This window comes from Dermacentor variabilis, chromosome 8, assembly GCF_050947875.1.
Source record: "Dermacentor variabilis isolate Ectoservices chromosome 8, ASM5094787v1, whole genome shotgun sequence".
NCBI classification, from domain to species: domain Eukaryota; kingdom Metazoa; phylum Arthropoda; class Arachnida; order Ixodida; family Ixodidae; genus Dermacentor; species Dermacentor variabilis.
The window spans coordinates 98220541-98244178 of NC_134575.1; the positions used below are offsets into that span (position 1 = coordinate 98220541).

The window sequence follows — 23638 nt, forward strand, 5'->3', positions numbered from 1 at the left end:
GGGAGGAATGTCCATGGGATTGGACTTAGGGAAGGGATAGCTGCGCCGGTGGTGCTGTAGTGAACACAAAAATGCCGCGGATAAGCCGCGGTGCTGCCAGCGCGGAACAGAGCCGACTGCAGTCGACCGTAGCCAGCCGGCCGCCGAGAGAGGGCCCATGAGGGCCGGCGCACAAAGAATAAAGATCAGTTGGCACCGAGACTCAAGCCCCACGCCTCGTCTCTGCTTTCCTCGCGCGTGCCAATAATTGGTGACCCGGACGTGATCGCCATGAACCAGCCAGGCGACGCCGACAGCCCCACGGTAGCCGTACTTGATGTCAACCTACCTCCGTTTTGGACTGGCGACCCGGAACTTTGGTTCGTGCAAGTTGAGTCGCAGTTCGCTGCACGCCGCATCACTGCTGACAGCACCAAATACCACCACGTGGTGGGCAACCTCCCGCCTGCGACGGCCAGCGAGGTGCGGGACCTACTGCTAACGCCACCCGCAGAGAACGCCTACCAGACGCTAAAAGAGACATTGATTCGCCGTGTCACACCGACAGAGCCCGAGCGTCTCCAACAGCTACTGCGGGAGGCCGAACTTGGCGACCGCCGACCCAGCCAGTTGCTACGCCACATGCAACTGGCCGGCGACGCGAGAGCAAGCGACGGTCGTTTAGTGCGGGAACTGTTCCTGCAAAGGCTTCCCACAAGTGTACGGATAGGCCTCACGGCGTCGGGCGAGACAGACCTTGCCAAGATGGCCGAGCTCGCCGCCTAACTCATGGCTGTCGCCGTGCCCACAGTCGCGTCGGTGCACGCAGACGCACCATCCGCCAATTCCTTGCAAGAGATGCGAGAGGAAATTTCTCGCCTCGCAGACACCGTCGCAGCGCTGCACTCGAGCGGAAACCAGCGACCACGACAGCGTACCGCATCACAACCACAACAACGTAGGGTGTGCTGGTACCACCGCGAATTCGACAACGCTGCACGGAACTGTGTGTCGCCCTGTGAAAATTCGGCAAACGCCCCGGGCCAGCACTGAGGGTGACCAGTGCCCTCGCCCCGCCGGACAGTCGCCCATCGGTTTTCTTCCTGACCGATCGGGAAAGAGGTGCTCGTTTCCTAGTCGACACAGGGGCGGAAGTTAGTGTCGTGCCGGCGTCGCCAGCCGACCGCAAACGACCGTGCGCAGCACCGTTGCAAGCTGTCAACAATACGACGATACCGACGTACGGGCAACGCTCCCTCTCGCTGGATCTGGGCCTCAAGAGGACGTTTCGGTGGATTTTCGTCGTGGCTGACGTAAAATTTGCCATCCTGGGAGCGGACTTTCTGCGCAACTTCGGGCTGCTTGTCGATGTCCGCAACCGGCGTTTACAGGACCCCATGTCACAAGCAGAAGTGCGCGGGAAGCCATCCAGGCATCCACCCCTCAGCCCCACGTTCGTAGCACCGCCTGGCGCTACACGATTCACCGGCATCCTCGGCGATTTCCCCGAACTGACGCGGCCACCACAGGCCAGCGCGGCCGTCAAACACAATGTATGCCACCACATTGTCACCACAGGCCCACCAGTTTACGCGCGCCCACGTCGCCTGTCCCCGCAAAAGCTGCAAGCAGCTCGACAGGAATTCGACCACATGCTCGAGCTGTGGTCGAGCTGTGGTCGACCACACTCGAGCTGTGGTTCCGCCCGTCCGCTAGTCCGTGGGCGTCTCCACTGCACATGGTGCCGAAGTCTACACCAGGAGACTGGCGACCCTGCGGCGACTATCGAGCCCTCAATCAAGCAACCGTGCCCGACCGCTATCCGGTACCTCACATTCATGATGTCACGTCCAGTCTACATGGTGCGGCGATTTTCTCCAAGGTCGACCTCGTGCCGGCGTACCATCAGATCCCCGTGGCTCCAGAGGATGTATCGAAGACGGCGATAACCACGACCTTCGGCCTGTTCGAGTTCCTACGCATGCCGTTCGGCCTGCGAAACTCCGGACAGACATTCCAGCGTTTTATCAACGGCGTTTTGCATGGCCTCGACTTCTGCCATGCATACCTCGACGACCTACTCATCGCAAGCACTTCACCGGACGAGCATGAGGCGCATCTGCGATCCGTGTTTCAGCGCCTGGCGGAGCATGGCATCCTGGTGAACACGGACAAGTGCGAGCTGGGTGCCGAGAAGCTGACTTTTCTTGGCCATGCTGTCTCAAGCTCTGGCATTCAACCTCATCCAGACAAGGTTAAAGCTGTCGAGAAGTTTACACGACCCACCACTAAGCGCCAGCTTCGCGAGTTCCTTGGCCTTGTAAATTATTACCGACGTTTCGTACCTCGGTGCGCGGCCGTTCTACACCCTCTCCACCTCCTGCTGTCGACACACGAAGGTGCTGCTAGGGAGCTGCTGTGGACGGACGACGCCGAAGCGGCTTTTCAAGAGATCAAGAGACACCTCGCCGACGCCACACTTCTCGCCTACCCGCAACCGGGAGTCCCACAGTGCGTCATGGTCGACGCCTCGGACGCAGCTGTGGGTGCTGTCCTTCAACAACTCAACAAAGGAGTATGGCAACCGATCGCTTTCTTTTCTCGGAAATTGACAGCCACCGAGCAGCGTTACAGCACTTTCGGACGCGAGCTGTTGGCCGTCTACGCAGCAATCCAGCACTTTCCTCATTACTTAGAAGGGACGGAATTCTTTGTAATGACTGATCACAAGCCTCTCACCTACGCCTTACGCTCCCTCAAATCTGATGGCGGCACGCACACAGCCCGTGAACTGCGGCAGATGTCCTACATATCGGAATTCACCACGGACATTCGCCACATAAAAGGAGTAGACAACGTCGTCGCCGATGCTCTGTCGCGCAGCCCAGTAAATGCCATCACTCACACGGGAACAGACCTCGCAAAAGTGGCGGCCGCTCAACGCGACGATGAAGCTGCTCACGGCACGTTTCATATGGCCTGGCATCAACCGCGATTCCTGACAGTGGACTCGCGAGTGTCTTAGGTGTCAATGGTCCAAGGTTCAGCGTCACACGGTGACACCGTTCGAGACATTTCCAGGGCCAGATGCTCGATTCGACCACATCCACATGGACATAGTCGGACCATTGACACCTTGCCAGGGCCAAACGTACTTGCTCACTTTGGTCGACCGTTTCACGCGGTGGGCAGAAGCTATCCCGATTCCCGACATGACAGCCGAAACTGTTGCTTGCGCTTTTGTCATCCACTGGCTATGTCGTTTTGGTGCACCTTCCTCCATTACAACGGACAGAGGAAGCCAATTTGAGTCTGCGTTGTTCGCCAGTCTGACCAAACTCATCGGCGCCTCACGCATCAGGACTACGGCCTACCACCCGATGATCAATGGAATGGTCGAGAGGTTTCACCGGCAGCTGAAAGCAGCACTTATGGCAAGTGAACATGACTCTTGGGTGGAAGCATTGCCTATCGTGCTCTTGGGCATACGCACAGCGTGCAAGGCAGATATCGGCTGCAGCGCTGCGGAACTTGTCTACGGCACGACGCTACGTCTGCGCGGTGATTTCTTTGCATCTGGCCAACAGCAAGCTCGCATTTCCGCCAGCGACTACGCATGTCGCCTCCGTGACATCATGAACAAGCTTCGAGCTACACCTCCGCGACAGCCCACAGAGAGCACCAACGAGCTTGAGTCACGTAGTCACGTCTTTCTGCGGAAAGACGCTGTACGACGACCACTACAAGCACCGTACGATGGGCCGTTCAAGGTTCTCCGTCGTGGGCGGAAGACGTTCACTATCGAAATGCGGGGGCGGCGGGAAGTTGTCTCGTTGGACAGACTTAAACCTGCGTACATGGAAACGCAGTCCATGACACCCACCTCCACCCCGTCGCCTGGAACCCATACAAAAGTGCCTCGTCCCAGGGCAGCGGTTTCCACCAGGGCGGAAAACGCAGCCACGCCTGATACTCGCACCTACCACACGCGCAGTGGCAGACGTCTAAATGCGCCAAATCGCCTTAACCTCTAATCACACGAGTGTTTTGTCGTGTTGATTCCGTTCGTGTTCTCACTAGGGGGGGAGTGCTGTAGTGAACACAAAAATGCCGCGGATAAGCCGCGATGCTGCCAGCGCGGAACAGAGCCGACCGCAGTCGACCGTAGCCAGCCGGCCGCCGAGAGAGGGCCGGCGCACAAAGAATAAAGATCAGTTGGCACCGAGACTCCAAGCCCCACGCCTCGTCTCTGCTTTCCTCGCGCGTGCCAATAGTGCTTGGCTTCAGCTATTGCTTCCATGGGATTGTACCACTGACTGTGTATTTCCGCGTGTTCAGGTACGTTGTTCAGTGATTGTTCGGGCGGTTTGACAGTGCGGATAGTAACGTGGCGTGCGCTAGTCGATGAGTCCGTTCATTTCCTGGTATACGCGTGGGCTCCGGGATCCAGTGTAACTGAAAATCATGACCTTATAGCGTCCTCGATCACCTTGCCCCGGGATTGCCCCGAAACCAGAAAGGTGCGCTTTGCACCGCGGTGGTGGCGCACTGCGGAGGGTCAACATCGAGGACAAAACTGCACCCTGTGCAGGGTGCTTGCATACAACGCCACTTAACCCCTGGCGCGCAAAACGTGCGCGAACACGTGCGCGCGCACATTTTATTGTTTGCAGGTGCTGAGCATCCGCGGCAATCGCTCGAACCTTGTCAAACGGCGTGCTCCGACATACCTGGTTGCAAGCAAACACCAATGGATATTATAATTAATCCTGACGACCCGTTCCTGACTACCCGTTCAACGAACCTGTCCACTTTCGGTCGCTCTTCACCACATTGTTTTGGGACGAGGTCGATCAGCATGTACGTCGTCTTCGCTGTCAGACAAACTTGAAGAAAGCTCATCGATTGCGGCAACTACTAGCGCTTCCTTTCTCATTGCCGACATCTTCACTAGCTAACTCCGCCAACTCCGTTGCAACTGCAGCAAGCTATCGGGCCAGAGCGTCTGGCGTCTGCGGTTCTGCAGTCGGCTGTGCGCGCGCGCGTCTCGCGTCCCGCAGTGCTTGCTGGGATTGCACCCCGGCGCACCGCCGATTTTCTCGGTGCGAGACGGGGCAACGGAAAACCGCTCCATCAGGGTGCGCTTCCGGTGATCGAGGATGGTCGGTGCGCACCGGTGCGGTAGATCGAGGATGAAAGTGCGCACTGGTGCAGGTGATCGAGGACGCTATTAGTCACGCAGACGACGAACGTGGAGGCGGAGTTGTGGAGCACAGCAGTGGTTGTACGACTGCCCTGGCAAGCTCTAAAGGCATTTTGAGAGTCCGTAAACACTCTGTAGTGGTGCTTAGCCTCTCTTGGAAATTTGTTGGCAGTGTGTTCAGCATGCTTGGCAAAATCTAGGATGGCATACAGTTCTGCCGTAGAGCTGTGAACGACATGTCTTGTGAGGTGGAGTTTACTGCCCCGCTTGGTTGCTTTCATATTTGTCCACGCCATAGTGAAGATTGGCTCCTCCTCTGATCCTCCGATAAAAGCATCCACATAGACTATATGGCAAGTGCCAGAATTGTCGTTGCCCCCCTCACGTAGTTGGTGCGTATATTTCTTGTGGCGTTTGGCGTGGGCCTGTCTTCTTGCCAATTGATCTTGTCCCATGTTCTTCGGCAGTGGCTTAGGATCCACAATCGGTACTTTCTTCCAAGGGGGTCATACCCGTGAAAGCGCCGGAAGGTTAATGCCATGCCCAATTTTAACCAATGTGGCCCTTCCTGCGTTTGTGGACTTGAGGCGTGTCACATGAGTATGCTCGTGCATTGAAATAAGATCAGCAATGTCACCGAAAGCGCTGCAGCTCTTGAGTGCAGGGAGTGGCGTGTACTTTGACAATCCTGTCATTACTCTCCTTGCCTCGTTGTTGAGGCGTTCCAGAGTATGTAGCTGTGTTCGAGTGATGGGGTGAAAAGGGGCGCCAGACAGGATGCGAGAATGCAGGAAAGCCTGCACAAAGTGTCTCATTTCTTTTTCTTTAATGCCCCTTGCAAGCTCGGAAATCCTTCGGAGGATTTGAGTGACCTCCTTGGTGACCTTTACTGTTTGATTGTATCACGTTATGGATATATACACTGGTCGTCTAAAAACATTCCGAGTAAGCGGATGACCCGCTTCCTGAGAATGGGTGTCTGTCCGATCGAGAGATGGGCGCTGGCTTTCTCCTCGTCCTTCGACTTTGACCTTTTCCCACCGTAGATAGCGACAAACTCGGTCTTCTCCGGTGCTAGCGTAAACCCTACCTCCCTCGTGAAGCTCTCGATAGTATTCCACGCCGTCTGCAGGGCCTCCTCTTGTTCTCTTAGGGAACGTCGCGTAGTCCACAGTCTCACATCATCTGCGTAGATAGCGTGCTCAATGCTTGTGATTGTCTCTAGTTTTACAGGAAGAGCTGCTAAGACGATGTTGAATAATGTTGGAGAGATTACGGCTCCCTGTGGGACTCCAACCCCGTTATGATGATAGGAGCTGAGGTCGCTGCGTACTTAAACTTGAAACATTCTGTCTTGCAGGAACGCAGCAATAAAGTTGTGCATGTTGTCTTTGATACCCATTTCTTGTATCGCCTGCACGATAAAGGCATGGGGAAGGCTATCACAAGCTTTCCTGATGTCCACCCCCACAACTATGCGAGGACACGAGGACGAGACATAGAGCACGTCCTCTTTTAGGCGGAGCATAATATCTCGAGTAGAAAGACCAGGCCGGAATTCGTATGGAGTGTGAAGCAGAAGACAATTTACCTCCAACCACGATATTAACCTTGCGTTCACTATGCTCTCCAAAAGTTTGCACAGACATGACATAAGCGAAACTGCTCTTAAGTTTCCCAGGCAGTTCGGTGGTTTGTTCGCTTTCGGAATAGGCTTGACAATAAAGTGGCGCCATTCTAGTGGGAGAGTTCCTTCTTTCCATATACGGTTAAACTCCGCCAGAAGAGTAATTTTGCAACCTTCGATTGTGCTGCAACGATTCAATCAACCCCTGGTGTGCCACGCTTGTTAATTTTGCGTATGGAGTCTTCGAACTCGCGGGCCGTGAAGGGCTGGTTTAGATCATCGTGTCCGTCTTGGTCATCGTCCCTCGCATAGGTTCTATTTATGGTACTATTTGACTGGGGAAAAATATATCTGCCGCTTTCTCTGCGAGTTCGGCATTGGTGATGCCTTCTTTCAAGGCAACACGGGCTACGGCGTCTGACGTTTTACGTTGCCCAAGAAGAGATCTCAACATAGCCCACGGCCTGCTTGAATTAGTCGATCCGTTGAGTTGCTCGCACACCTGCTTCCAATGCTCGGAAGCTAGCTCCTGTATACTTCTCGATTTCCTCTTGTAAAGAGCATAGTTCGTAGTGTCCGGGGGTGCCCCTTCGCTCGACAAGAAGACAAAGTCTGGGCCTGTGGTTCCACAGATGCAGGAGGTGCCCATCCGAATTAGGTTGGTCCGGAGAAATCCGAAGTGTTTTAGTTGCTGTGCGCTTGCCACGCGTGATAGCTTGCGTTAAAAGTCAAGATTGTTAACTGGACCGTTTTCTTCTAGCAGCATCCGATATTTGTCCCGGTGCGCAATCGTACAATCCCGTTTGTATGACGATGGGTGGCACGAGGGACCATTTGTTCTCACTGTGATGGCAATTGGAAGATGATCACTGCCAAGAGAGTCCTCTAGAAGTTTCCATTGGCAGGTTCTGGGTCTCGAGGACCATGCTAGGTCTGGCGTCATGTCTGCTTGCCTTGTGTCCTGTCCAAGCCTTGTATGGCATTGCGGCAGAATGGGCGTCTTGCGCTGGAGTTTGAGGTATAGTAGCGGCGCCTGGTGGTGGTGCGGGAAACGACATCTGGGTCGTACCAGCTTGGGTCGTATTGAGCCCTGGCTGTGGCGAAGCACGTTTCTAGGCCGAGTTTTGCGTCGATTCGCACTTTTTTATGCCCTCTTGCGAGTGCGAAAAGGCTCGTCACTTCTCACAGACCACGCCGACCACGCTGCGAGCTCGCCGCAGCCTATAGTTTAACGAAAACGGACTCTCCGTGTGCCGTGGGACGTAATGCTGGGAGCAGAAGGAATCGGTGATGCCGATCCGGAGAGACCTAGCCCAGCCTCGAAAAGGCGTCACCGTCATTACTTCTGCGTCGTGGGCTGCCATGAACAAGAAGGCCTGAATCCCAACATCAGATTCTACCGTTTTCCTTCAAGGCCTCGCGAAGTGGAGCGTCGGGCGCGCTGCATAGCTGCAGTTCGTCGCGCCGAGTAAGCGAAACTTCGTGCCATGCTGACTGCTTCGCCTGTCTTGAAGCTTGCTTATCTGCGTTCGAAATTTCGCTCTTTTGCACCTACAGTCCCGACAGCAGACCGACATAGCAGCAGGCATGGCTGGTAATTCACGATTCGAGACCCGGCCACAGCGACAATTAACAATTCGACCGATGCGAAGTGGTGAAGTGTGTGCAAATGAGCACAAATGGTCGGGCTCATTCGATGACAATTCACTACTCCACTACGAGCAGCACAGGTTAAGAGAGTTAAATGCGCTCATCCTTGATCTCAAGCCAGCACGTTGAAGCAGCGCAGCAAGGCAGTATTGATTGCAGCACATCGATGTTCGAGCGCTGTCATTAAAAGCTACATCAAGCGAGCAACGCACAAGCTCGCGCTACAGCGCGATTCGCACGCACGTGCGAGCTCACATCCATTGCATCAGTTTAGCGGCATGCAGTCAACAAAGATTGCAGGAGGCCCGCCGTTTGGCGGCATGTCGAAAGACCGCTGCCGTCGCGGCGCGTACGATCGTGCGCTCGAGCAGTTCGTACACCGCGGCGCGTACCGTCGTGTGCTCGAGCAGTTCCGTACACATGATGTCTGCTTATTGCTGCTGTGGATTCATTTATAGCACGCATTTCCTCGCGTTTGTGCGCATGAATCTAGCAGCTAGCGTGCCAACCTTCTGCAGTTCCACGACGTACGCGACTCGCTTCACTTGCGATTGACACCGTGCTAAAACTTCGCCGCCTAATTCTTGAATGGCGTACACGTATTCGGCGCTGCATAATTTCTTGCCTTTACGCAGCGTGCCATCCCTGAAAAAATCTTCGGCGCCCGATATACGCAGCAGGCCGTGCTACAACACAACCGAAAGTGGCGGGTCCATATTGTAAACGTGCTTTCCGAAGCAGACGACCGAGCTTGGTACGACCCATTTTAGGACAGAGGGCGCTTTTTAGCACCTTTCTCGCAGCGCCCCCTGGGCAATGCAAGAGCCCCATAAAGAGCGATAGTCCATAATGGTCAAACTCTTCCATGATATGACGACCACGTGGGCTGCACTTATTATAGTTCCAGGCTACGTGTTGAGCATTGAAGTCTTGACAGATTAGAATTGTATCCTTGGGATACATCTTCCGAAAATGTATGTAGCTAAAGTCTACCGAGGTGCCCTTAGTCTTCCTTCGTGCGTTTTCTGGGCGTATGTACACAGAAAAAAACAACTATTATTCTTTCGGGCGTAAGTTGAATGGAGCATCCAGTAACATTAGCAATATTCGAGCACCAAGGCTCAGTGTCGAGCTTTGTGTGGGTGAGTCTTCGATCCAGATACACAGCTTTGCACACAGGTGTGTCGGTGTCTTCGGGGAAGCGATAGCCCTCGAAGTATGGTAAGCGTGGCATAAAGCAGTTCACCTCCTGCAATGCCACGACGGCGGGTCTGAGACTGTTATGCGACACGCCCTAACATAAAGTCATGTCTGCTTTTTTTTTTTTTTGAAGGAGCGGCAGTTCCACTGAATCACTGTTGGGACGGCTCCCGCCACATCCCGACCGTGACCGCAAACATTAACTTGAGTGATCAGCTGAGCCATGTTGTGTGTGAGCCATCTGCGTCGGAGCTATCTGTACAGACAGCAAAGGCACCATATTAACTCATGCGGCCGTGGCAAGACCTCCGAAGGAGAGCGTTCCATGGTGCATTGGGCGCTGCATGATGGTGCGAACGCATGTTTCGATAGCTCGTTCTATCATCGTTTGTACCCTTGACACGATGTTATGTTCTATTTGTGCCAGGTGTGCAGAGAAGATGGCTTCGTAATCAGGATGAATTTGTGGTTTTGGCCGCGTTTCTAGCAGCTTATTCTGGCTCTGCTCTGGTGCCCCGACAGTGATAGTTTCATGGATTTGTCTATGAACCTGTGCACCTTCATTTGCTGAGAGTGAGGCGAGGACAGACTCACCTGTAATTTTGGCGTGACTCACATTCGCGTGTTCTAGCGCTTCGCTGTTAGCCATTTTGACGAAATTAGCAAAGGCATGTTTGCTGTGGTCGAAAAGCGGTTTATTTCCGGCGGTATTGCAGGAGTTGATGGAGCGCGGGGAGGCCCAGTGTAAGAGTTGTGTCTCAGGGTCACTGTCTTTTGAGGGCGCTCATGAACTTCCAATTGTGAACCCATGGAGTTCTGGCTTTGCTTCTGAGGGCATTTTGACTTCACGTGCAGCTGTTTGTTGATCTGTATGCTCTGAGGGCAGTCTTGAGCCGTTGCAAGGTGTTTACCCCCCCAATTGCGGCATTTCGGCCCCTGGTTGGGACAGACCTCGTCACTGCTATGCAGCTTTCCGCCACATGTGGCACAACGCGGTCTGTTAAAATTCGGACAATGCTGTTTTCCGTGTCCTAATTTGTGGCACGTCTCACAAGTGTAGACCTGTGACTTGAACGGATAGACTAGTATTGTGAAACACTTGGGCCCGATTTTGTATGGAAGGCTAGTCCCTTTAAAAGTGACTACAGCGGTGCCTTTCTCCCCAATGGGGCGAGCGCTGACAATGTCGCACTTCCGGCAGTGCAGGTTCATGGTAAGCTGCTCGGCAGTCATTCCTCCTGCGTTGCGGATAATGCCCCACATTTGACCCTTTTCTATGGCCTCGTATGCTTGAAATACAGTTGGCTTGCCATTTATTGGAAGCTGTATTAAAGACAGAACGACATCTCGTGTCGCGATGATCGGTGTCAACCGCTATTTGATTACTCCTGTCCAAATATCTGACCTGAACGATCGGGTCAGCTTCCCTTTAATGCGTTGAGGGAGCGTTGTGCATGTGATTCCAAAGTGCCTCATCAATAACAATTAAATTTTCATCCATGATTCTGCATGGCTCTGGAGGTTTTAGGATCACAGTGCGAGCGTATGAACGGCGTTGGGTGCGCGTTCGCTTGTTTCTTGGCTGGATCGTGGCGTTTATATGTAACGGTTTTCCATGCTCCTTGTTCGCTGTCATCTTCGCGAGTAGACACCGAGTCCGAGTCATACGCATTAAACTATGGCGTTGCGTTGCCGTTGTAGTGAGAGACGCCATGACGAAACGCAGCCTTGGGTTTTGCTGCTGCAGCTGCAGCTATCGCGGACAGTGTTCCGCGTGAGCGTTTCTGCCCATGCTTGGCGGTGGGTACAATGAGTAGGTATGAGACGAGTAAATCATCGTACTTGCCTTTGCTCCCTCTTGGTGGCTCAGCATCAGCAAGTGGAGCGAATGGATTCACGTCTGGACGCAGCGGCGTCTTTCTCGAAGCGGTGGTGTCCACCATGGCATCGGTCGAGGTGCTCGTTAGGGTTAGCGCATTCTCTGGCATGAGGGCGTCTTCAAACTGCTCTAATTCCATGTCCTCGGGTAATAGAACATTCAAAGCTGCCTCTGGGTAATCCATAACCACGGTCGATGCGACTTTTGGGCCCCAAGGCCCAAAGTAACAGGAGGAAGACAGTGACTGTCGGAGATGAAAATGCACACGTCTGTTCAACTCGGCCACCCGGTGGCGAGTCTCCTATGCCCATGGGGGTGACATTTATCATACTTTTGCTTCAGTTTGAGGTTCATTTCTGTACACATAGTGTTTTAAGTTTTCGAAGGCTATTAGAATATAGTTGTATTGACAAAGTGCCTACTTTAACGTATCAAATATTTGCACGCCCTTAATCGAAACAGTAAACCCTTGTATTTATTACCTTAAAAGCATGTCTTGTACACAATTTTGTCGGTGAGGAAATTCCTGATGAGAAACTAGTACAACTGCAATTCAGAAAGCATCTTTTTCAAATTTCGAAAAACAGGATTGGCTCAATTTCAATGCTTCCGCACACAAATGTATTAAACAGTGCAGGCTTATATGTTCAATTCAATACGTAAAGTTTAGACAAATATTCCCACAACTATATGTCGCACTAGTGCTTATAGAAATGCTGGTACATTAGTTGAAATAAAATGTAAGAATGACTTAAGCATGGTGGACTTGACATTCGACTCAAACATAGATTACTCATCTATGTTACTTATAACAGGCTCCTTTTGTGTTAATAATGAAGTTCCAACTGCGGTCATTCAACTTCTCTTGCAGCCCCAGATATAATAAAATGCTAGCATCCCTATATTGCATGCCGTCAATAACTTATTGAAATATCAAGAACAGACAACGAATACTCACCAAACAATGGCATTTATTTGATGCTCTGATGATACAGACAGTGGAAAGCTAGCTTACTGAACAATCAATTCCTCTAAAAAAGTACCTATTTGTAAAAAAAAGAAAGGCACGAATAGAATAAGATCAAAAGAATCCACGATGAACCATGTAGACCAGAACCAAGAGCCAACAAATACATGAATTGGTCTAAGAGAACAAGTTCATATGTACCAAAGAGAACACTGAAAAAAAAACAGCCTAAAGAACACATCATTTAGACATCTGTAGTGTAACAATTATTACAGTTAACGTACATAGTTTGTAGGGGCATGCAAACAGTAATTTTGAAGACACGAATGAACATCAATTACTTTTCAAATAATGAAAAGCCACAATATAACAAAGCAAATAGCTGTTTTTGCCGACTCCTTTTAATTAAAGTTTAACTGTATTTTGACTTTTTTCTCAGCTACAACGGCTTTATGTGGGTTCTCATAAATCCTTTTGCTCTGTGTTCCATAACGTGTTGAGAGAAGATCTAGAGAAAATATGGTAACCCCACAAAAGTGTTTCAGAAACGCATTAAGAGCAAGCTTCAGCTTGGGGGCTCCCATGTACATTCATGGGAAAGGAGAGATCATTTTTCTTGACAACTACTGCACGAAACCAGATGAGGTTTGTTGCATATAAAACAAATAGAATGTAGTGACTGTTGGTAGTGAATTTTTTATTTAGGCCATCAATCTTTTAATAGCTATTGTTGAAAATCACGAATTTTCAAAAAATGACACAATCAAATTTACAACTTTGGTAACTCAGCAATCAAAAATACTGCAATTCTGTAAAATGCTCCAAATAGGACACCTAAAGCGGACAATATTTAGGTATGAAAGCGTTAAAATAAGCCACTAATAAATGAGTAGGACATCTGCAAGGTTCCTGTAAACAGTGTAACAAGTTGACAAGATATACATTGATACATCAAATTTGTCTGCTTTGGAATATCTAGCATATGCAGTTTACAGAGCTACGATATCTATTCCAGGTGCAGAGTTAAAAATTTATGAAGTTCTGGCTCTACCTTTTTTAAAATGAAAAATCTTTGTAAATTCCTGTTATAACATTCAGGCCTTCAAACTAAATTATCCCTCCAGCAGTCACCAGAATTTAGCTTTTTCTCTCAAATGCAACAAATTTCGTTACAATCAGCCCACTGGTTATTTCAGAAAAGCATTTCTGCGTTTTACATGTATTTGAATAGGCGGCATCAAAGTTGGGCCCGAGTTAAAGCTTGCTCTCAGGAGCATGCGGAGACACCTGTCCCACCTGATGCAGTAGAACAGTACGTAACATGCTACACGAATGTAGATTTTTAATTCAGACTCTAGGTCAACGAGATTGTTAAACTACCCTACAGTATGGAAAAATGGAACAAATTGTTTTTGTAACAGTGTATTTGCCGAATAGTGCATTGCAGTATGTTTTGTGTGACACATTTGTTTTCATATATGTATAATGTGCATTAGTAATTAGCGTTAATTCTTTCGGTTTGAATTGTACGTGAGTATACATTCTGTTTCACTTGAATTCATTTTACACATATATGTATGTATATATTATATATATGCATTATGTCTGACACTCGTGTTATTGGGACTTAGGCAATTCTAGCTTAATATGTAATACCTAACCCTATGCTCTGTCACTGCTTGTTAAAAAGGGCTGCGGACCTTGTCAAGCCATAAAAAGCTTTCGGTTCGCGGTCCTCAACATTGTGGTGTTGAAAATAAAGTGAATTGAATTGAATCATGGTGCTGTGCTCTCCAAGTATGTTCAAGTGATGAGGACCTGAAGCAGGCAATGCAACTATATGGCCGGTCACTTGTATGAATGCACCGGTGTATCTTCAGGGCATTCTTCTACGAGAATCACTGAAGGCAGAGTGGGCAATGAAATGGCTTCTCGCCTCATGTGTTTCCTAAGGTTGCCCTTGTGTGAGAATTTCCGAAAGCAAGAAAGGCACTGATATGGCTTCTCGCCTGTGGGTGTGCAGGTGGGCTTTCAGGTGACGCTTGATTGAGAAGCTCTGAGAGCATGAAGGGCACTGCTATGGCTTCTCGCCTGTGTGGGTGCGCAGGTGGGTTTTCAGGCGGGCCTTTTGTGAGAAGCTCCGAGTGCATGAAGGGCAGTCAAATGGCTTCTCGCCTGTGTGGGTGCGCAGGTGGACTATCAGGCTGCCATTTCGTGAGAAGCTCCGAGTGCATGAAGGGCAGTCAAATGGCTTCTCGCCTGTGTGGGTGCGCAGGTGGGCTTTCAGGTGGGCCGTTTGTGAGAAGCTCCGAGTGCATGAAGGGCACTGATATGGCTTCTCGCCTGTGTGGGTGCGCAGGTGGGCTTTCAGCTGGGGCTGTCGTGAGAAGCTCCGAGTGCATGAAGGGCAGTCAAATGGCTTCTCGCCTGTGTGGGTGCGCAAGTGGGCTTTCAGGTGGGGCTTTCGTGAGAAGCTCCGAGTGCATGAAGGGCACTGATATGGCTTCTCGCCTGTGTGGGTGCGCAGGTGGGCTTTCAGGCTGCCCTTTTCTGAGAAGCTCCGAGAGCATGAAGGGCAGTCAAATGGCTTCTCGCCTGTGTGGGTGCGCAGGTGGGCTTTCAGCTGGGGCTGTCCTGAGAAGCTCTGAGTGCATGAAGGGCACTGATACGGCTTCTCGCCTGTGTGGGTGCGCAGGTGGACTTTCAGGCGGCTCTTCTGTGAGAAGCTCTGAGAGCATGAAGGGCACTGATATGGCTTCTCGCCTGTGTGGGTGCACAGGTGGACTTTCAAGCAGCTCTTCCACGAGAAGCTCCGAGTGCATGAAGGGCAGTCAAATGGCTTCTCGCCTGTGTGGGTGCGCAGGTGGGCTTTCATGTGGCCTTTTTCTGAGAAGCGTCGAGAGCATGAAGGGCAGTCAAATGGCTTCTCGCCTGTGTGGGTGCGCAGGTGGGCTTTCAGGGTGCCCTTTTCTGAGAAGCTCCGAGAGCATGAAGGGCAGTCAAATGGCTTCTCGCCTGTGTGGGTGCGCAGGTGGGCTTTCAGGTGGGGCTTTCGTGAGAAGCTCCGAGAGCTTGAAGGGCAATAAAATGGCTTCTCGCCAGTATGGATGCTGGCATGTGCTTCCAGAAGAAATAGTTCATCAGCCACATAGTCACATAGCTGACATCGGTGGAGGCATCCTTGCTTTGAGTAGTCAAATTTGGCAGTTGACGCAGAAATTGAAGGCCCCAATGCTGCACAAATAAAAAAAGTAAATAAGAGTTTTTAGGAAATGCCAAAAACGAACACCGATGCTAACTTTATTGACAAGCTATCTTTTTCATTTGATTTTGGAGATCTTCAGGGTGACCTTAAGCATGATGAAAGAAAGAACTAATGCTCATTTTTATTTACTCAATATTTCTGCATTTGAATGCTTCATGACCCTGTTTGTGAAGTCCACTTATAAAAGGAATTTTTCAGAAAGCTAAAGAATTACAAAGTGACAGAATGTGGAGTGCTTGACTACTCTCTCCTATGACCCTTAGAGAACACTTCAAAAATGCTTTGACCAAGCCTGCGCTCATACCTCAATGATAACTTGACACCCGGTAACCACATTAGGCACTTGCAAAATTTGTTATGATTCGCTGGCACAACAAATTTGTTTTATATGAGACTTCATCAGCGAGTTTCTTCTTGACCACACAATGAACTTTGGCTATGTTATCGTAAGTTGAGATTGCAAAGAGCCGGCTAGGAAATTCCGCAGTTTTCGTCACATAACCTGCCAACACCTACAACCCGCGTCCTCTTTCAGAACAGCCCAGAAAGAAAAAAAGAATAATGTGCGTCTATAACCCAAGGTAAGAACTGCCTACGCAACCCCTAGATGTTTACAAAACAGCATCCATTTGGGGATAAACCACTTGTCCATGTCATATCTTAAGCCAATGACTGCTTTACTGTTTCCGGAGACGGGAGTTGGGCCGGTGAGCACGGCCTATCGTGGCCCAAGTTCTACTTTTCCAGCACCATGTGCACTATTCACTAACTGCTAAATGCAAAATGGCGACCCACACAGAGGAGGAAAATGACCGACCGTGCAGGAGAGAAGGGAGATTCAACACACAGGGGTGAAAAAAGGGTGGGATTCCCCAGGAGATAGTGAAAGTATGAGTACTTGAAACCCTTGCCCTGAAGTGTGGCTTTGGGGCAGCGCACGCTGTGTTGTCATGGAGTAAAACTTCAAATCCGAATTCCAGTAATTCACACCCCGATCCTGACCTTAAGTAAATTTTTTACGATGTTTGGTGCAGCTTAGAGATGCAAAAATACGGCAACTTCTTTTGGAGTGCGCTCTGCTCCTTGTGCTCTGCCATCGCAAAATATTGGCAAATGATTGCTGGAACTGACAAGGAATGGTATGCTCCCTTTGCAAAGCACAGTGGATTTTAACACACTAGCAGGTGAAGGTATTGTAGTATTTGCGAATGGAGGCACCAAGCACCATCGGTGGCTCCGAAGGAATGACACACACACACTAGTTTCATATCGTGCCCAACTTACCCCTGGGTTCCAGCGAGGGTGCTTATATATATATATATATATATATATATATATATATATATATATATATATATATATAATTTAACAGGCATGTTCGTCTCCGCAACATGGGCACGGCGTTTGAAAAAGGGCCACTAGCACAAGGCAGCCAGATTGAAAAACTGACACAGTGAGACACACACGAACGTCAACTTCTTCCTCCGTGCTGGCACAGAACTGGCGCCGAAGTGCTCCCGTACAACACACTTCGGAACGGTGCGGTGGGTTGCGCCACCAACCTCTTGCTATTTTAATGCCCAATGTCCTGCCTATGAATTCCAATAAACAAACATCGTGAAACCCTATTGTGAACTTTGTTTTTGTACGCCCTTGTTGTTTCTAGTTTACCTAACTTTTTCCAAGCTTCAAGTCGCCTTTTACTAATCTCCATTCTGGACATGGTTATTTTCCCCCTGCTCTTGATGAACCCAAGGGCTTCAAGGACGCTAGTGATTCCTAAATCGACCGCTGCGCAGATATCTTCACATTCTAATATGCCTTGCTCCATTGCTCCATGCTCCATTCCTCTCCATGCTCCTCTCACCGGCGGCACCTCCTCTCCTTGCTCCAGCAAGGAGAGGAGGCGGTGGGTTGCACCACCAAGCGCTTGCTACTATACTGCTTAATATCCTACCTAGGTTAAAAAAGAAAAAAAAACATGATTTCCCACAACCAAATTTTCTGACCCCCTATTGTGAACTTTGCCTTTGTACATCTCCATTTTTTGTCGTTTCCCTACTTTCTTCCACCAATTTTCCTACCACCTCTTACTAATCTCTATTGCGAACATGTGTACTTTTCACTTACTCTCGCTGAACCCAAGGGCTTCAAGGCCAGTGGTGGCTACGTCAACCACTGGGAAGATGTCTTCACATTCTAATACAGTCGAACCCGACTATATCGAATCCTTTTACATCGAATTATTCTATATATCGAACAATTTCTGGACACGGTATAGTTACAACGAGTATATATTGGCCTCGAGTTCCACCACTGGAAAAGCTGGCGCCACCGTCGGCGTGACGTGCTAGGAGGGGTCACGTGGGCATAGCGGCCGCTTCGGCTGCTTCGGGAACGCCGAAGCGAGCTGAAAACGAGTTTTAATTCCCTCGTACGCAGCGGTCCTCATTTAGTGGCAAAATTTTCCCGCTTCGAGTGTCTCCTTTACAACGCTTGAAATCACTACAATAGGTAGTGGCTGCCTTTGAAGGCGCGCAATATGGTAGGCTACTGCTCGGTGCCGCAGGGCCGGACGCACGTAACGGAGGTCAGTGTCAGCCTTGTTCAAACGTAGCCGCAGGACAAGAAGCTGCGTGAATCTTGGCTCGCGAAACATAAAACCGGCAAACAGTCATCGGCTACAAGTCGGGTATTCAACAAGGACAGAGGCGAGGAAGATTTCTGCTACGGCGCCCGGTCTGCGATGATCTGAAAACGCGCACTGAGACGCTCGCCCGAGTCCGCTGCCCTAATAATGTCATGATGGTTTGGTCTATGAACTTGTCGATCCTATAGATACTGGCAATTTCAGTGGAGTGGAAAGGCGGCGGTAAGAAGCGCATTTAAAAAAAAGCATGGCATATGGTCATGTTTGTGTTATGAATTAATGCACTAGATTACAAAAAAAAGAGCAGCGGGAAATTGCACGCTGAGAACTCCAGTGCGACGCAACTCGAGAAGTAATATTGAAAGGTCAAAGAATTTAGAAGAAAAAAAAAATTGAATCGTCGCGACGGCACATCACCGTCCCCGTAGGCGTCGAAGTCTCTACAATGAAATCATTTTTGACGGTTCTGATAGCACCCACGCAACAATGCTTGCTTGTATACTGCCATATGCTCATATTCTGCGGCCTAAAGCTCATGGCACGGGGCGAAAACGCGCGCGCGGAGAAAGCGAAACAGTGTGCGGACAAGCATGCAGACGCGCAGTCGGTCGCTGCGAATGTGCGCGATCGCAGCATTGAGGCTTCGTTCTATTACGCTCCATTTACTTATACAAACACTATAAGAACATATTTCACATAGTTTGCTCTCAGCGTTTACCTACCTTTCACGCAAGAAGCCGGTTCGGCAGACTCCATCGCGGCGACCGCGCGCAGTGGCGTTCACTGTACGTATTCGGTAAAGAGAGAGCATCTGTAAACGATTGTGTGCTTTCAGTTTGCCCAAGATTATTATTTAGACAGTAAAAAACTTCTCTCGTTTCGAAAGTACTTACAGAAATGTCCGGGAGAGCTCGCGCGTGGTGTTTTCAGTGAGCGTTGACAGCAAAACCTATGAGGAGCGCGCCGCGTGATCCCGCATACTACGCCAGCGAGGCGCTTCCGATAGATGGCGACTCCGTAACTCCTCGCCGCCAATAGCAAAAATTACGCTTTCATCGAACAAAAATAGCAGCGACTCCCGATATATCGAATGTCGCTTGGCAGAAAGTGCCCCCGGAAGCCGGCTTTCCCTCGTGGTGACAGAAAAACTCGGCGGCGCGGCTCCAACCAACCGGTCTCCTTAACGTGACCACGCTGCCTCGGACGAGCCATCGACATCCCCCTGCTAAATATGATCCTGGCCCGCCCGCAGCGCTTGCTCAGACAGCCAACCAGAGGCTCTTGTGCTCTCGTTGTGCAAAACGCCGAAAGATGCCGAAAGTGAGAGTTGTCTTGCTGCTTTTCTGGTTCACTGTGTGCGTGCTATGTGGGCCTTCTCCCACATTGTTGCTGTGATGAAGCGGCAGAATTCGCCCTTCGTCGTGAGGCTCGAAATCATAAATCGGGTCAAACGCGGTGAGAAGTCGGATATCCCCTCAGCGTACAAGATTCCGAGGAGCACTCTCATCACGATCATGAAGAATAAGGGGGAGATTAGGGCTAAAGCGGCCAAACTCGCGACCCGATGCCTGTGGCGTGCACCGTGCACTAGTCCGGTGCTTCTACACGAATGCAGAAAGTTGCGGCCTCAGCTGCTCTAACTCCTTAGACAATGTGGAAAAGTGCTTGCGTCGTAGGCAGCGAAATTGCTCCAGCAGAAGAAAATATAGGACTATTTCATGCAAGACTAAGCTAGTTTCATTAATAAAGTAATTTTATAGATAGAATGTGCTCTTATGACATCCAATTATTTAGCAGGCTTATATCGAATTATGCTCTATATAGAACTGATAGGCATTTTTTTGCGAATACGTTATAGCCGGGTTCGACTGTAACACACGCTCTATCGTTTCCCTACTGTACCGCAGCAAACACATGCTTCTTCTTCCTTCTTATATCTCGCTTTATAAGTGCGTGTTCCAAGGCATTCTGATCTCGCTTCAAAATGTAATGAGCTTCCCTTTGAGTTATCATAAATTGTTTCTTTTCTGATTTAGCTTTTTCCTCTTACGAAGTTACTCATGGTAAGTTTCTTTTTTCATTGCAACCACCCATGAGATTATTTCAGTTTCTGACTTTTCGCTTGATGTTCTTTGTTGCTGTGTTCCTCACCACACAGGCCGCATACTTGCTGGTAAGCTTCCTAGTTCTTTTACTCCACTATGAAGGAATGTTATTCTTGTACAAACACCTGAACACTCTCCCAATTTATTCACTTTCTTCCATATTGCTCAGTTGTTATTCACGATTAATTTGTGTGTGAGCTTCCCTCACCTCAAAACTTGTCCAGCCCATATTACTCTGGATAGCTTCATTTATAGTCTTCCCGTGAGTGCCCAATGCGAGGCGTCCTGCTGACATTTGGTTCCAATCGAGTCCTAATTGTATCCCTGATTTCAAGCAAACAACCGCATTTCCAAATGTAAGTCTTGGAACCATTAGATCTTTCCACATACCCCACAGCACCTCGCACCTATTGTATCTCCCTAGTGCTCTGTGTTTCGTTATGGCCGCATTTCTCTTCCCCTTTACTTTATTATTTTTTTCCTGTGTCTCCATACATTTATTGCCTTCATTTATCTGTATACCAAGGTGTTTATATTCTTTTACGCAAGATATTTCCTGGTGCTGTCTGTCACTGTCTGTTCGCTGTTTTTAATTAATACTGTTGCACCTCATTTTTTAACACTACATTTCAGACCTAAGTTATGGCCTTCCTGTCCACAGAATTGGCCAGACAATGCATGTCACTTTGCGTGTTAGCTAGCAACGCAATGTCATCCGCATAAAATAAACCTGGAAGCTGCTGCTCTAATACTGTGCCGGCCTGCTCGTATGAGAGATTAAACCAAATATTACTTCATTCTAGCCCTTTTCCCTCCTCGCCATGAACATCATAAACAGCAGTGGGGATAACGAGCACCCCTGCCTCAGTCACATGTTGATATCAACCTTCTCCTCGCTCCTCATCCCTTCCCATTCATCGCAAACTGTATTTTCTAGGTAAATCACTCTTATAAGCTGTAGACAGTCGTCGCCTATGCCTTCCTCTTTTGGGGATCAACCGGCACCCCGCATGCCACCATGTTGAATTACGCTGGCTTGAGGCTTGTTTGGAACCGCTGGTGGCTTCAATTGGATTGGTGTCGCAGCTAGGTGTCATGAGCCGCCACCCGATTTCAAGGGTTAAGCCTTATCCATCCATCGATCGTGAACGGTTACCATTGCCACTTGTGTGCAGCGTGCGTCTCCCGGGATATTCTCGCCTTTCGGGAGTGAATTTTTGCTGTGTGTTCTCGACACTATGGCCACGCCTCACACCTCTCCGCCGAACTTTGCAAAGAAGAAACGCGGCAACTACACCACCTTAACTTTGGAAAAGAAAGCTGCGATCATTGAACTCATGGAGAAAGGACGGACGCAAGCTGACGTGGCGAAGCAGTTCCAGCTGTCCAAGCAAGCAGTTTCAGATTACATCCGAAAGAAGAGCAAGATACTGTCTGCCTTCGAGAATTCACTCGAAAGAAAAAAACGGACCGCAAGGGTGATCATTTGCATCTGGAAGACGCATTTAAATTGGGGCTTAAAGGGGTGCGGACGAAGAATCTTCCAGTTTCTGGTGACACGCTTGAACAGAAGGCCAAAGATCTCGCCATCAAGATGAACATTGAGAACTTTAAGTTCACTGACGGATGGCTGCGCAGCTTTAAGAAAAGGCATGGAGTATCCTTTAAGAAGATGTGCGGCGACAGTGGAGCCGTCAACCAGGCAGGCTGTGGTGGCACAATACTGCCGCAATGATTTGATCTTTCTCCTGCAAAATTACAGCCCTGACGACATTTTTAATTGCGATGAAACGGTTTTATTCTTTAGGATGCTGGACCGTTTGCTGTATTTCTCAGGTGATCCAAGTACTGGAGGGCGGCTCAGCAAAGAAATAATTACGGTTACGGTCGGTGCGAACGCGACCGGTACCGAGAAAATTCCACTTCTTGTGATTGGAAAGTCGCAAAACCCCAGGTGCTTCAAGGGCCCCAGAAACCTGCCAGTATGGTACATGAGCAATTTAAAGGCATGGATTACGCAATCATCATTCGAGGGTTACCTGCGCCGCATGGACGGAATGTTTCGATCCCAGCAATGCCAAGTGGTGATTTTTGTCGACAAATGTGCAGCCCATGGCGCTGCAGACAATCTGCAAGCCATCCGGCTGGAATTTTTGCCCCCGAATACCACGAGTGGGCTACACCCCATGGGCCAGGGCGAGATACAAAATCTTAAAAGCGCTCTACCATGCTAGTCTGCTTCACCGCACAATCCTGTGCATCAACAACGAAAAAGTACACCCCGTGAACCTCTTCACGGCAGTCTGCATGCTTGCTGATTCGTGGAAGGCCGTTCAGCCAGCAACGATAGCAAATAGGTACGGTGGATTTTGCGCTGCTGAACCTTCAACTGTGCGCGGAGCCTACTGACGACGAGAGCGCGACACAAGTGCTCATGCTTCAAGAAAATGATTCCGGATCCGATGATGAGTCCTTCAGCTGTCCTCAACCAACGACATCGGACATTAACAGTGCGCTGATGTTGCTGTCAAATGTGTGTGACGAGAGGTCGACCCTCGCGCAAATACAAGCGGATGTCGTCGCACAGAGGTGCAAAATGAGGCAACACACAATCCGTGACTATTTCAATGTTGATCCGCAAATATAAAGTTCATTTTCCCCATTCACAAGTTTTTTCGGACTGTTGTCTTATTCGGACATTTTTGCCATCCCATTGTAGTCTGAGAAATCGGTCGGCGACTGGAAATATAACTGAGTGCAGCATTTCGACACAATTTCACATGTTGTTATAGTCATTCACAATACATATATATATATATATATATATATATATATTATACATAGAGAGAGATAGAGAGCGAGAAAGAGAGCACAGATCGTTTGTGGTTTGACCCTCCCCCCACTCAATGAGACATAGTTGGTATACCACTGTTACCACTTCCATCCTGCTGGTGTCAATGATGTTTGCGGCGGATGGACGTGTTTTTCCAGGGCCCCGTGGCTTCGACGAAAACATGGCGAGTTTTTTGTACATGCTTTGAGCTTGCTTCTGTTTTTGATTTCCTGATTTTTTAGCCTTTAAATAGTAACTGACTCGTTTTCTTTTTGTGTAT

At 49.5% G+C, this 23638-nt stretch overlaps 1 protein-coding gene across 4 annotated transcripts in view; it reads right to left on the bottom strand.

The window, feature by feature from the left end:
* Nucleotides 1-23638, bottom strand: part of LOC142590434 (uncharacterized) — a 393201-nt gene that overhangs the window by 71811 nt on the left and 297752 nt on the right. The window contains exon 9 of one of the 4 annotated variants that reach the window (XM_075702535.1): nt 14369-15739. The exons of 2 other annotated variants lie outside the window; for them this stretch is intronic. In XM_075702535.1, the coding sequence (XP_075558650.1) occupies nt 14583-15739 (1157 nt within the window). In that variant the 3' untranslated portion in view covers nt 14369-14582. Of the gene's footprint in view, nt 1-14368; nt 15740-23638 lie in introns of those variants that run through there. One more of the 4 variants, XR_012830114.1, reaches the window with a different exon arrangement.